This window comes from Suricata suricatta, chromosome 3, assembly GCF_006229205.1.
Source record: "Suricata suricatta isolate VVHF042 chromosome 3, meerkat_22Aug2017_6uvM2_HiC, whole genome shotgun sequence".
NCBI lineage: Eukaryota > Metazoa > Chordata > Mammalia > Carnivora > Herpestidae > Suricata > Suricata suricatta.
In genome coordinates this window covers 110,215,683-110,229,793 of record NC_043702.1, presented here as the reverse complement: position 1 = coordinate 110,229,793, position 14,111 = coordinate 110,215,683, and the positions used below count along the sequence as shown (strand labels likewise).

The window sequence follows — 14,111 nt, the reverse complement described above, 5'->3', positions numbered from 1 at the left end:
AAGCCCCGAGTTGGGCTCTGTGCTGACAGCTCAGAGCATGGAGGCTGCTTAAGATTCTGTGTCTCCATCGCTCTCGGCCCCTCCAAGCCTGTTCATGCTGTTTCTCTCTGTCTTAATAATAAATAAACATAAAAAAAATTGATGTCCAGTTTGGTCCATGGGTCTTGGTTTGCTAACTTCTAATTAAGATTCTTGTATTATTTTTTCTCCTCAAGCTTAAGTGAAATATGTTACTGGATTTTCCAATATTAAATTGCCCTTACTTTTCTGGTGTAAATTCTACCCGGGAATGATTTTTTAATGTGCTGCTGGATACAACTTGTTAAACTTTAGGATTTTAGCATTTGTATTCATAAGTAATATTGGCCTGTAGTTCTCTGACATTTTGTTTTTGCTCAATTCATGTTATTTTAGCCTTGTAAAATGAGTTGGATAACTTGTCAGCTTTTCCTAAATTGTACAAAAATGTGTATAATGTGGAATTATGTAGTCCTTAAAGGTTTGATAGGGTTTTTTGTTTGCAATTTTCCCCCAAACTAATGGGTTATTTCTTATTTGGTTGGTTCTTGGGGATTTGGACTATCTTTTATTACTGTTTTCTAACTTTATTATATTGGAATTTATTGAAATTTTTTCTAGCTTTATACATGCACAGTTTTCTGATGACCCCACATATAGTTGAGAAGATGTGTCTTACCTACAACTTGTGTTCAAAGTTCTATTTATATATATCTACGAGCTTGTAGATATATATCTTCTAAATCTTTTCCTCATCTATGATATCTACTGATTTATTTTTAAAAGCCTGATAATTTTTAATATTACTTTAAGTTCTTTGTATGCAGATATGCAATTTTTTTAAATTGTAAGCTACCTCAAATCCTTTTAGAATAAGAAGAATCAGGGTTTGTAAAAAAATCTGCAGAGTGTAGTCTTCTGTGAGTTTAAACAAAGATCAGAGGCATCCCTTCTCCTTTGCTGTAGTCCAGAGATCACTTAACCAAAATGCTCCTGTGTGCAATGGTGGAAAGCATTCAATGTTGCATTGACAAGGAAGAGACTCAGGAAATGTAAGAGGTGGTCAACCATAGTCTTTTTCTTTCTTCTCTGTTACATTTGTATGCAATGAAACAATTGAAAAGGAATATCTCATTTAGAATGTAACGAAGGCAATCAACATCTTGGTTGTTGTTATGGCTTGTATACTTCTTCCATTTGGCAGCTCAGTCTAAAAGTATTTAAGAGTTACCTATTAATAATATACTTAAACCTCTGTCTAACTCATTTTCAGTTAGAATTGGTGGCCACCTCATGTTTTCAATTTTTTTTTAAGAGAGAGAGAAAGAGACAGAGAGAGAGAGAGAGACAGCATGTGTCACTGGGGGAGAGGGCAGAAAGAGAAGGAGAGAGAGAGAATCCCAAGCAGGCTCCATGCTGTCAGCAGAGAGCCTGATGCAGGGTTTGATCTCACCAACTGTGAGGTCATGACCTGAGCCAAAATTAAGAGTCAGATGCTTCACAGACTGAACCACCCAGGCGCCCCAATGGTGTATACATTGTTATGGCATTTACACATACCACATACACGTTGTGAGCTTAACCCCTGTGGGAGTAACTTTGTGATTAAATTATTCATTCTCAACAAGGAGAAATAATACCCAGATTTCATATAATGGACACGAAAAGTGACTACCTCACACCAGTCTATAGGCACATCAGGGCTGTTGCAGAGCTTCCTATAAAAACATTTCACATCTTGATTCTTCACTTCTGGACCAAAGAGTTCCTTCACAGCTGTATGAAACTTGTCATAATCGATTGCATCTGCATTGGGACAAAGTGCAGGAACACCTTATCAGACTCCAAGAACAATACTGCTTTTTTTAGCTCCTTTTCTATTTTCTAATCTATTTCATTATTTTGACCTATTAAAACCAGATTGTGCTGCATTTTAAGGTTCTTCTCACTAGAAACATAACAAGGCCCTTGATTAAACTATTAGAAGAAAATACTTTACTTTGGTGTTTAGTTCTTCTTCCATAGCTTATGTTTATACTATTTTAGTGGCTTTGTTCAGGAATACAAAGATAAGAAAGTGGATTACTTTCTATCGTGAAAATTTTAACCAGTCAAGAGTGTCTGCTAGAGCTCATCTTCAATGGAAGGAGGTGCTTCTTGATAGATTCTTTGAACCTATCTGGACACACACACACACACACACACACACTATACTTGAATATCAATTTTGCCAAACTTGGTGATTCACCTGGGAGCTATTATTCTGTCTAAAGAAGGAATTAGATGCAAAGATGCATTAAGAATTTGTTATGTGTGGGAACTGAGCTAGACACTGGACTTATAATGCAAAACTAGGTAGACAAGTTTCCTCCCTCTGGAAGTTTATGTTCTAGTGGGAGACACAGCAAATCAACAAGTAAGCCAACAAATAAAGAATTTAAAAATTGTGAATGGCAAGACTACTAGAGATGGACATTAGATTAGTGGTTATCTAATGTGAGAGGTGATGAGGGGACTCTCTGGAATGCTAGAAATGTTCTCTGTCTGGATCTGGTTGGCAGCTGCAGGTATGTTTACCAATGTCCAAACTTACCACGCTATATGCTAGGATTAGTGTGTTCTATGGGCTTCAGAGTATGTACATCATGCCTTAGGAGCAAAGGAAAAGTTATTAGGTACAGCGTGAGCTAAGTGCTAGGAAGGAAACCAGTGGGAGCTCTGATAGAATTCTCTATCAGTGGTGGTGGGCAGGGAAGCATCTCGAAGGACACAGGTAACAATTAAGCTAAGACCTAATAAGCAAAAAGGATTCATCCATGTCTAAAGCCAGGTAAGAGCATTTTAGGCAGAGGCCAACCAACAGAGACTCTGAAGCTGGAGAGAGTTTGGCATGTTCTGAGAAGGTCTGCAGGTCTGGAGTATAGAGAGGACAGGGAAAGCACTGTGAAGTGAGATTCCCAAGAAGGGTCAAGCTGGAGTTAGCAGTTTGTCTTTTATTCTAAGCATGAGGGTAAGCATGATGGTAAGGTATTGCATTGAATTCTTCTCAAAGCACACTGGCTGCTGTGAGAAAACAAGAATGACAGCTATAAATCCAGTGAGGGCTTATGCATTGGGTTGGGATGCAGGCGGTAGAGGCTTGGCCAGGGCGATGCAGAAGCTGTGTCTTGAAAAGTCTCATTTATACTGATCTTCTCAACTTAGTTGTTAGTAGCAACTCTTGAAAGTTTCTTCAATTGGATGAGAAGTGATATGCACTGAGAGGTAGCACTGGAGATGGCAAGATACAGTTGGAAATAGAATGGCGAAGACTTGTAAGGGATTGGAAGCTGTTGGGGGCAGGAGCAAGGAGTGAAGGACATGCAGGATTCCAGAACGATGGGTCTCATCCAGGGGAGGATTTGCCCTCCATCTCCCACAGGGACATTGGCAACGTGGCCTGCAGACCATTTAATTGTTGCAGTTAGGAATGGAAGTGCTGTGTCATCTAGTAGGTAGAGGCCAGAGCTCTCCCTCACCCCCCCTGCCCTCCCGCAACATACACAGAACAAAGAATCATCCAGCCCCAAATGTCAGCAGTGCCAAAGTTGAGAAATGCTGTTCTAGAATGACACTCATGTTTCTGGTTTTAAAACTGAGCAGGTATTGGTGCTATTTGCCAAAACAGAAGTAACTGAGGAAGGACCACGAGTCTTGGGGGAAAATAAAGCATTCTCTCTTGGTCATATTAAATGTAAAATACTTATGAGATGGTCAAATAATTTAGCTGCTTTAAATTCACACCATTGTGAATATGACATGTCTCCTTGTAAATGAGTCTCACTGTAAATGCCACTGGATGAGCATGACGAAACTTTCCTTTCCCGGGGTGATTTTAACTCTATCAGGTCACTGACTAGAAGATTGAACAGCAAAATTACACAGAAAATTTCTTGGGTGAATTCCTTGACATCATTTTTGAGGTAGACACTGCTACATTAAAAACATTCTCTCTAGTTATTAACTTCTTGCCTATAGTGAGAAGTAGACCCTATTTTCCAATATTTATGAGTAAATATGAATGTATGCTAGTATTAGAAGTCTGATGGAAGTTAAGAGTATATTTCTCCTTTCCCAGTGTTTCAGGTCAGTCCTTCTCTCATAGAAGGAAATTTGTCTGTACGTAGTTTTTTATCAAATCTATACTGTATATCTATATCTATATATTATACTGTAGCATATTATAGTATAATATTTTATAAATAGATTGAGTCTCTCTATATATAGTAATATATATCTATTAAAATATATTCCTTCTGATGGATACATATATACACACATACATATATACTGTAGAGGAAGGAAGTTTTCCAATGTGGCTTTGGGATTGCACGCTTTAAGTGAAAGCAAAATTAACTTGTTTGCCTAGCACACATGCCCGGAGTTCAGAAGGACTTCCTGGACACAGGACTCTGGGCGAGCCCCAGGGTTATAGAGCCTTCAAAGTATTCACAGCTCAAGAGCTATGGGAGAGAAGGGGAGGAACACACACATTTCAGAAGGTTAGATCCAGCAGGGAAATTCCTCAGGATGGCAAGTTAACAGTGTGCTAAGGATGGCTTTGTCTGGGGAAAGTTCTTACAAAGAAACATTTGATTTGGATCTTGAAAGATAAGAAAAGGTTATAGGCACCAAAAAAGGGGGGAGGAAAGGTACTCTACACTTGGGGAATGATACATGCAAAATCAGAGTCATAAGAGTATGAGCCACTTGGGAATGCCAAAAAGTTCGTATCAGGACAGAAAGTTTATAAAGAGAAGCTCCAAGAGCTGAGGCTGGAAAGGTAGACTGAGACATGACTGGGAATAGCTCTGAATGTGAAGCTGACAATATAGACCTCAGAGCTGAGTTAATAAGCCACCAATGTGGTAGTTAAAAAAAAATTAAAGGAATAACTCTTGGGACACCTGGCTAGCTCAGTCGGTTGGTCATCTTGATTTTAACTCAAGTCATGATCCCAGGGTGGTGGGATCAAGTCTCACATTGGGCTCGAGCTGACCATGAAGCTTCATTAAGATTCTCTCTTTCCCCATCTACCACTCTCTCCCACTCAGTCTCTCTCTCTCTCACTCACTCAAAATAATTTTTTAAAAGAAACAACACTTGAAGACTATTAGATTGAAAGGTTATTGTAATAACCCAAGAGTGAGATACCATCATGAAATAGTCAAAGGTTATATAGCAATATATCTGGCTTAGGAGAGTAATAGATGGAATCTGTGATTTAAGGTTGATAGAGAACACAGGCAAGTCTCAAAAAAAAAAAGAGAGAGAGAGACAAAGAAAGAATGAGAAAGGGGAAGAGAGGTGTGATAAGACAAGAGAAGGAGACAGTTTCTGGAAGCAAAGACAGCAAGCTACTAATGCAGTGAAATAACCAAGTAAGCTGGAAAATGAAAACAATTGATTGAATTTGGCAGCCATATTAGGTGATGAAATACCTTGGAAAGAGCATTTTCAGCAAAGTGATGAGAGAAGTCAGACTTGAGTAGATTAAAAATTAAGTGATGACCTGTGGGGAAATTTAGTGGAGAAGCAAAGGAAGGGTGTACAGTGACAGCTTACAGGGAAGATAAAGTTGAGGTCCAGATGTTTGGGTAAATTTTTAGTTTGAGAGGACAAAGCCAATAGAAAGGAGATTTTGAAGTTGTTGCAGTAGAGTGATAGCCTTGGAGAGGAGGAGGGATGGAAGAAATGAGAAACTCAGAAGTGGAGGAAAGGGAGTTTGAGAAAATTCTTGTCTTTTGGTCTTGTTTTTTCTTATGACGATGGAAGCCTGGCCAAGGGGAGGTGAGATCCAGAAAGGATTCAGTAAAAGTGGTAAGAGTTTGGAAAGTCAATTATGGAGACAGGTAAACATACTGGCGAAAATTTTTTTAATATACAGAAAATAAAAAATAAAAGTTTTGTCTACAGGTTTAGAAAAGCCCAGCCAAGTTCACAGTCATCTAAACAGTATATCTAGAAGCTCTGAGTCTTAGCTCTAACAGACAGAGGTTGAGTGACTTGGGTGGATGATGTACCTGTATCTCCTATCCTTTAACAAATAAAACGGGGGCAATTGCAATAATAGTAATATTTGTCATGAGACTCAAATTATGTTTATTAGGGTGACTTACAAATTCTTAAACACTATTCAAATAAAACAAATTTTGTGTTTGAACATGGAAAGTCAACAATTTCACTCACTTGTGGCTGTGCAGTGTGGCACAGTAAGAGGCTGGCCATGCCGACCCTTTTGCAGTTGTATGGGCTCTGCTCCTTTCCTTGTAACAGCAGGATTCGTTTACTCTGCTGTTAAGCCTTATTTGTCACTACTGTCCTCAAAGCCCTAAAGTTGTCCCCTTGAATCCTGGCAATAGTGGTGTACTTCCCATTCTGTGTTGGTATTTCTGCTGTTAATAATCCTGGCAGACCACTACCTATCTCATTCTTCTTACCTTGGTGTACTCCAAATCGTTCCAGACTAGTGACATAAGGGGAGGCCCAGGGAGTGACCCAAAGTTTCAGAAAATACTTTGCCTTGCTTATGAAAGTCTTTATGGTCCCATTATACCCTTAAGAGGTTGCAGGGCAGCTTCCATGGCTTGCAAATGTCAGAACGCACTACGGAGAGTCCCAGGCCAGCCAGCAAGACCTCAGAGATAGATCCCATGGAAGAATGCTTAGACACCACTCAATGAAACCCTTTAATTTTACTTTTTATGTCTCAAATTCAGGTTCAAGAAAATGAACAACGCTTCCCCAGGACTACTTAGCTATTTGGGGACAGAGTTAGAACTCAGGCCTCCTATTCAATGTCTTTGCTATTAAGAAGCATTGCTTCTCTTTGATGGCTTAAAACATTTCACAGTTCTAATTCATAGACCCAAAGGTGTTGCCCTATAATCACTGATCTTACCTTCTTTTTGGGTAAACACGCCCGCTCTTTCGTCTCTTTTCTGGGCTGCTACACGTTCAATCAATTTTTCAAACCCCTCCAAGGCTGTCTTGAAATTGCTAATCTGAAGTTCAGTGTGTAGATGCTTTCCCTCCCTGCTATCCATAGGGACATAGGGCTATTTACTTCTGTACAGAAATAAATAGCACAAATTTGCCTACTTGGAAAACCTTCCAGTTGGTACAGGGCCTCCCTTCTGTCTCAGTTTTTGTCCCAGGTCTCATTCCTGCAGTCTCAAAATCCCATAACTGTGGGTAGGAGACAGTCCTCACTAGGACAGTAGCAGGCATTCATATAGACAAACATTCCAGTAACTATCCTGACCTCATAATGTTACCAGTGTTCTTCAAATGGCCCTTATTGCATCATAATATCTCATATCCTTCATAAGGAGGGCATTGAGCTTTGCTTCCCTGCAAACTGTGTGTGTATGTGTGTGTGTGTGTGTGTGTGTGTGTGTGTGTGTACTGCCTGGAGGGAAGTCGAATAGGTAAAGGCCAGTGAAAGAAACTGGGCATTACTTTCCCTCTCCTAGATCTCCACCTCCCTCCAGCCATCTGCCTTCCTCAAGATGCTGTGGAGAGTCACCTTGCCACTCATTCTCGTAACTGCACTGGATATGCAAACACAAACTTCTCAAGACTAAGGTGTACTTCAGTATATGTCATTTCTGTCCCCAATAAAGATATTTTTAGAGGTCCTAGGGAATAAGGTGTCTTCTTCCTTTATGCATTGACCTTCAGTGGAAATAAGTGAGGCATGAATGGGGAAGGGGTAGTTTTTGATTTAGAGGAAAGTTCTTCAAGATGTTATTAGTTGGATGCCGCATAGGGAATATAGTCAATAATATTGTAATGATACAGGATGGTAACAGATGGCAGCAACACTTACCATGGTGAGCACTGAGCCATGTCGAGTCACCATGTTGAAACTGAACACAACATTGTCAACTATACTTCAATAAAACAAAATGAGCCTTCACCAGTACTTCTCAAATTATCAAAGTCATGAGAAATGTGAAATGTCTGAGAAACTATCACAGTCAAGAGAAGCCTAAGGAGATTTAATTACTCAGTATAATGTGGTATCCTGGTTGGGATCCTGGAACACAAAAAGACATTAGGTAAAAACTAAAGCAGTCTGACTAAGCTGTGGGCTTTAGTTATTAGCGAGTATCTATACTGGTTCCTTAGTTGTAACAAATGAACTAGTATAAGATGTTAATAAGGAGAGTAACTGGGTGAGAAAGTCTGTGGGAACTGTTTGCACCATCTTCTGTTTTTCTGTTAATCTAAAACTGTTCTAAAAGGGTGCCTTGCTGGCTCAGTTGGAAAAGCATGCGATGCTTAATATCAGTATCATGAGTTTGAGCCCTGTGTTGGGTGTACTGATTACTAAAAATACATAAACTTTAAAAATAAAGTCTATTTACAAGGTATAGTGGTTTCCTTGGGCTAGTATAAAAAGATGATACAAGAGAAGGCATCCTGATGTCACTCCTCCATGTGCCTATCTCTTAAGTCACATTCCTGCAGCCTGGACTAATGTGACCTGTGTATCAGGGCATAGCTGTTATACTGCTATCCTCCTTTGCCAACATATCCTATGCCTTTCTTTTCCATGGGTTATTCCCTCATTTTGATGGCTTACATCCAGAAATAGTGCCTGGAAGATACATTGTTGATATACCTTGCATGTTCGAAAATAATCTTCTCTTGCATTTGATTGATATTGGGTTGGGTATAGAATTCTAGGTTGGAAGTTGCTTTAGTTTAATGAGCTAAAGATTTTATTCCACTGTCTTTTTGTCTCTCGTGTTGTTATAAGAAGTCTTTTTGGATCAGCTTCTGCTGCTAATCATAAGCTATTCTATCCCTGATTCTTTGTATATAACTTGTTTTTATCCCCCATCCCTTACAGACATGCACATACACACACTCAGGAAGCTTATGATGTTCTTTCTCTCCCAAGTGTATGAAATTTTCACTACAGTGGAGATAGATAGATAGATAGATAGATAGATAGATAGATAGATAAAAAATAGATGATAGATAGATAGATAGATAGATAGATAGATAGATAGATAGGTCATCTGCTCTTGAACCATCTTTTTATTTTGAAAAAGCCCCAGTAAGCATGGCCTGGATTTTTAGCAGTACCTAGTAGCTGGTATCATGCCCTCTCTGTGTCCTGCCACAGGCGTCAGCTGAGAATACTCATTTCACCCTAGAGGAGTGATTGCTTGTTTATTCTTATTTATCCTGATTATACATAAACCATAACTTGATTTCTTTTAAGAAATTGAGTGTTTAAAGTTTCCTAAGTCCTTGGTCATTCAAACTCTGCTTTTAAGGGCAAGGTTCTAATTGAGATTTCATTTGAAATGTATGCATGTGTTTAAATGGATGCATTGGGGAAGGGGAATGTGGACAGGTACACAGTTTATATACTAAGCTGATCCCTACACGTCTGAGGAGCTATATGTACTAGGAGAATTGACATTCAGAACTAAAGACATGCCAGATTCTCTCTCTCTCTCTCTCCTTTTTTTGAAAATTCAATTACATTCACTAAATGATGTTTCATAAGGCAGGAAAAGGTGCAGATATATTTGGCAAGATATGTCTGTAAGGGCTGTTTCCCCCCAGGGACCACGGTTAGAGAGAGCAGGGAAGCATGCATCCCAGTCCCTGCAAGTGTACTTGATTGTGTGAGTACAGACGTTCTCTCTCACATGACATGTGCAAGATGCAGAAGGCTGGGGTTATCAGTGATTCCATGCAAGAATAACAAATAAAGCAGGTCTCCATTCCCCCTCACTCACCCCTTGTACTTTACAAAAGGTTTTCTTGGGATATAGGGACGGGTGATTTAGTGCTTCAGTGTAGGAAGATACTAAAATGGACCCCTTGACGCCTTGGAAGGAACCCCACAATACAACTGAAGAACTCGCACATTCTAAAGGACAGGGCTGCACAGTCCATGCAGGAAGATGCACAGAGACACTAGGAAGCCAGTTGGGCAGGTGGTAGCTTATTCTCACCTTCAAACTACTGAAGAGAAGGCAGTTTCTCAGGAGACTGAAGAGCGCGCTAGTTAGCATTTCCTTGGAATTTTCAGGGTTGTCAAAGGGCCGTGACTTTTCTCAGTTTCTTTCTACCCAGTGGGCACCAGAGGGGAGAAACTGAGGCTGGCCAGTTCTCCACAACAGCCCACAACCAGAATTTGCTGTGGCTGGAATGTGGCATTTTGAGGGGACCCCTACTGGGGAACACTGCCTGCAGGGCCTGGGGGCCCTAATCAGGGTCCTAGTGGGAGGTGCAAGCAGACAGCTGACAAAGGGATTACTTCTGTCAAGAGACTTGTGAGAGAAATATCAACATGACCCCAAGTCCTCAAAAGAACCCACAAATCACGCTAGAAAATGAAAAATCTGCTACAATCTGAGTGTGCCAGCCATCAGATGACAACTTTACCAATCAAGGAAAAGTTTTGCTTGAAATCCCGGAGGGTTCCAGAGTAGCATCTAAAGGTAGCAGATTCAGGAAATGGGAGAAGCTAAACTTGTTATCTCCTCCACACCCACCCCTGATGCAGGCTCTTTTTGGAGGATGGACAAGTGAGTTTTCCATAAATTTTTACATTTCAGTATCACAATGTTCAGGACTTTATATTAATTGAAAGTGACCAGACAGGCTTTGGAACCTCATAAAGTATCATCCAATGGCAGTTAAAGAACAGGTGCAGAGAGACATTTGAAATCAGTAATGGGAGAGAGAGTAAAGTTCCTTTTTGCTTACACCTGCTCAGTCCAGCTTGCTCAGTAAGCTGGTTGCATCTGTTTCCTGTACCTCATCTGAGAGATGCAGGCATAATTTGCATCTGCTTTTTTATTGTGAAAATATACATAACATAAAAGTGTATAATTCAGTGGCATGAAGTACGTTCACAATATTATGCAACCATCACCACTGTCCGTTTCAGAACTTTTGCAACATCGGAAACTGAAGCTCTGTGATCATAACCACTAACTCTCGAGTCCTCCCCCTCAGACCTCAGCCCTCAGCCCCTGGCCACCACTATTCTGGTTTCCGGCTCCATGAGTCTTCCTATGCTTACCTCATGTAAGTGGGATCATACAATGTTGGTCCTTCTGTGCCTGGCTTATTTCACTTTGCATAATGTTTTCAATGTTTATCCATGTTGTAATATACTAGAAATTCATTCCTTTCTATAGACTTTTGAAAGTATTCAGTTGTCTGCCACATTTGGTTTATCCATTTGTCTGGGGATGGACATGGGGGTTATTTCCACATTTTGGCTGATGTGTACAAATATCTAGTCAAGTCCCTGCCTACAATTCTTTTGGATCTATATCTATGGAATTACTGGATCATATGAGAATTCTAAGCTTAACTTTATGAGGAACTACCAAACTGTTTGCATCATAGCTGCACCATCTTACATACCTAGCGGCAACACACCAGGGTTATAATTTTCCCACATTCTTGTCAACACTTATTATTTTCCATATTTTGTTTTAGGTTTTATTTTTTTACATTTTGAGAATAGCCATCCTAGCAGGTGTGAAGTGATATTTCATTGTGGTTTTTATTTGCGTTTCCATAATGACTAATGCTATTAAGCATCTTTTCATGCACTTGTTGGCCATTTGTATGTCTTTGTAGGATGTCTATTCAAATTCTCTGCCCATTTTGAATTGGGTTGCTCGGGTTTTGTTGTTGTTGTGTTGTTGTTTTAGGAGTTCTTTTTATGTTCTGTATATTAATCCTTTATAGATCTTTGATTGCAAATATATTATGGATTATCATTTCACTCTTGATTGTATCCTTTGATGCACAGAAAATTTAAATTTTGTTGGAGTTTATCTATTTTTTCTTATATTGCCTATGCCTTTGCGCCATATTGAAGAAATCATTGCCAAAACCAATTCAAGGAAGATTTTTCTCCTGTTTTCTTCTAAGGGTTCTATAGTTTTATTTCTTAAGTTTAGCTGTTCCTTTTTGAGTTAATTTTTCCATATGCTGTAAGAGAGAGGTCCAACTGTTTGGGGTTTTTTTTTGCATTTGGACATCCAGGTTTGCTACCACCATTTGTTGGAAAGACTCTCCTTTCCCTATGGAATAGTCTCGACAGCCTTGTCACAGATCAACTGACCATATACATGAAGGGTTATATCTTGATTGTTCTGTTCCATTGGTCTATATGTCTGTCCTTATGCCAGGACTGCACTAGCTTTTTAAGTTGTAGTACTTTGCCATCTCCTACCATAACGTACTTCTGAAAATAAATAACGATATATATCCTTATTGACAATATAAATCATATTTGTGGCATTAGAATCTGCTTCTGTTGAGTGTAATATCTTTTACAGATAATAGTATTATAATGACTCTATCAAAATTCTTACATGTTTGCCAAAAGTCTCTTGCTCCTATTTTTCCTTCCTTGCTATTCTTCTTCTTCCATATATGTTGCCCTGGACTTTACTCTGAGAGAGTGAAAGCCAAAGTCCTTTTATTAAAATGGCATGGCCCTGCGTGATCTGCCCAATCACTGCTTACCCATGTTTTTGCCCTAGTTTCTTAATTCCCCTTCTGCTCTTTTTTCCCCTCCAAAACGCTAAGAACAGTCCCAACCCAGTACATGTTCTCTATGCCTACAGAACCTAGAATGGCTATCCATAACCATTTGTACAAAATAACCTTTTCCGTCTCTCCCCATATCCTTTCTCTGCCTTATTTTTTCTTTATGGCACATATCAGTATCTGATACACTACATATGTACTTATGTGGTTATTGTCTATCCCAACAGTACGAGAATTTGTGAGGACATGGACTCAGCACCAATGAATGAATGAATGAATGAATGCTTTAGAAAAAAATATAGAGTCCTTCTTTAGTTATACAACTAATATTTACTGAGAACTTACTCTAAACTAGGCAAGAAGTGTGATGAAAATGCAGTGAACATTAAATATATAGAACTTGTTAAATGTTTGCATATGTCTAAAATGGAAAATTAAATGAATTTTAAAGGTGCGGATGGGTTAATGGTCTAATAGATGACAAATCCAGATTGGAATCCTTAAAGACCAATCAAGGTTTCAAGGTCAGAACACACCCACTCCTCAACTACTGCTCAAAGCACCAGCGTGGGAGATGACCCCACCCTATTTGATTCTGTATTTCCAGGTAATTTAGAATGGGGGTTCAGTGAAGCTGGTCATTCTCTACTGGCCTTTTGAACAGAGTGGAAGAGATAAACACCCCCTAGAAGACAATTCCTTTGCCCTTGCACATTGCGCTAGTGACCAGCGCCCAGGGCCACCATCAGGTCTGTCTCAGGACCGCGCTCCTCGTGTGGGACCTTGTTAGGGGCCGTGCAGCCATTGCAGACTGTGATCACGTTCCCAACCTATATTTGACTTGTACTGTATTTTCATCGCTACTGGGGAAAAGGGCAAGTGGAAAATGTGTGTTCTAAATATAGCACCTACCTCTCTATACCAGCTAGATTGAGGTTGAAGCTTTGAGGGCACAGCCTGGACAGTCACCGCCAGTGAGTCACCGCCAGTGAAGGGCTTCGGCAGCCCTCACTAACAGGACAGGAAGGACGACGTTGATGCTGGCGGGTCCAGCCTGGGGCTCACTTCCGTGTGTGTGAGATGAGAGCGGTGTTGTGGGCGAGCAGTGGGTTATTACAGCTTCCTGGGAAGGTGAGAAACCCAAGGTGGAAGGCCCTCGCTCGTGTTGGGCGCAGGCCCTCACAAACGTTTATAAACGAGCGAATGCACAAGTGAGTGCGCGAACGGGGCCACGGGTGTGACGCTTTCCAGCTGGGCGCAGGGAGATGGGGGTGCGCGGAGCCACTGCAGTGGACCTGCCTCCCTACTGCCTTCTCCCCCCGCCGCTCGCCCAGCGCTGTCCACTGGTGCGGGCACAAGCTCGGGCAAGGGTTCGGGGGCCTAGAAGGAGAGTCGGGAGCCGCAGGTGCAGCCAGAGCTGAAGATGCGCCACCGGGAAAGGGTGGGTTACGGGGGGCTGAGAGCGCGCGGAGCCACGGGGAACCACACCTTCCGGGGTAGAGGGC

General features: G+C 40.6%; 2 protein-coding genes across 4 annotated transcripts in view; one reads left to right on the top strand and one right to left on the bottom strand.

Moving 5' to 3' along the window:
• The window catches only part of WDR64 (WD repeat domain 64), a 113,177-nt gene extending 105,914 nt beyond the window's left edge, over positions 1 to 7,263 (bottom strand). For all 3 annotated transcript variants that reach the window (XR_003906747.1, XM_029934824.1, XM_029934825.1), the window contains exons 1-2: positions 6,959 to 7,263; positions 1,694 to 1,824 (exon numbers count right to left, since the gene is read on the bottom strand). Coding sequence is in view for 2 of the 3 variants with exons in the window: in XM_029934824.1 (XP_029790684.1) it covers positions 1,694 to 1,824; positions 6,959 to 7,103 (276 nt within the window). In the remaining variant the exon portion in view is untranslated. The remainder of the gene's footprint in view (positions 1 to 1,693; positions 1,825 to 6,958) is intronic.
• Positions 7,264 to 13,871: 6,608 nt separating this feature from the next.
• OPN3 (opsin 3) overlaps positions 13,872 to 14,111 on the top strand; it is a 42,182-nt gene continuing 41,942 nt past the window's right edge. Inside the window, exon 1 of the mRNA XM_029933338.1 lies at positions 13,872 to 14,011. Coding sequence (XP_029789198.1) covers positions 13,872 to 14,011 — 140 coding nt within the window. The remainder of the gene's footprint in view (positions 14,012 to 14,111) is intronic.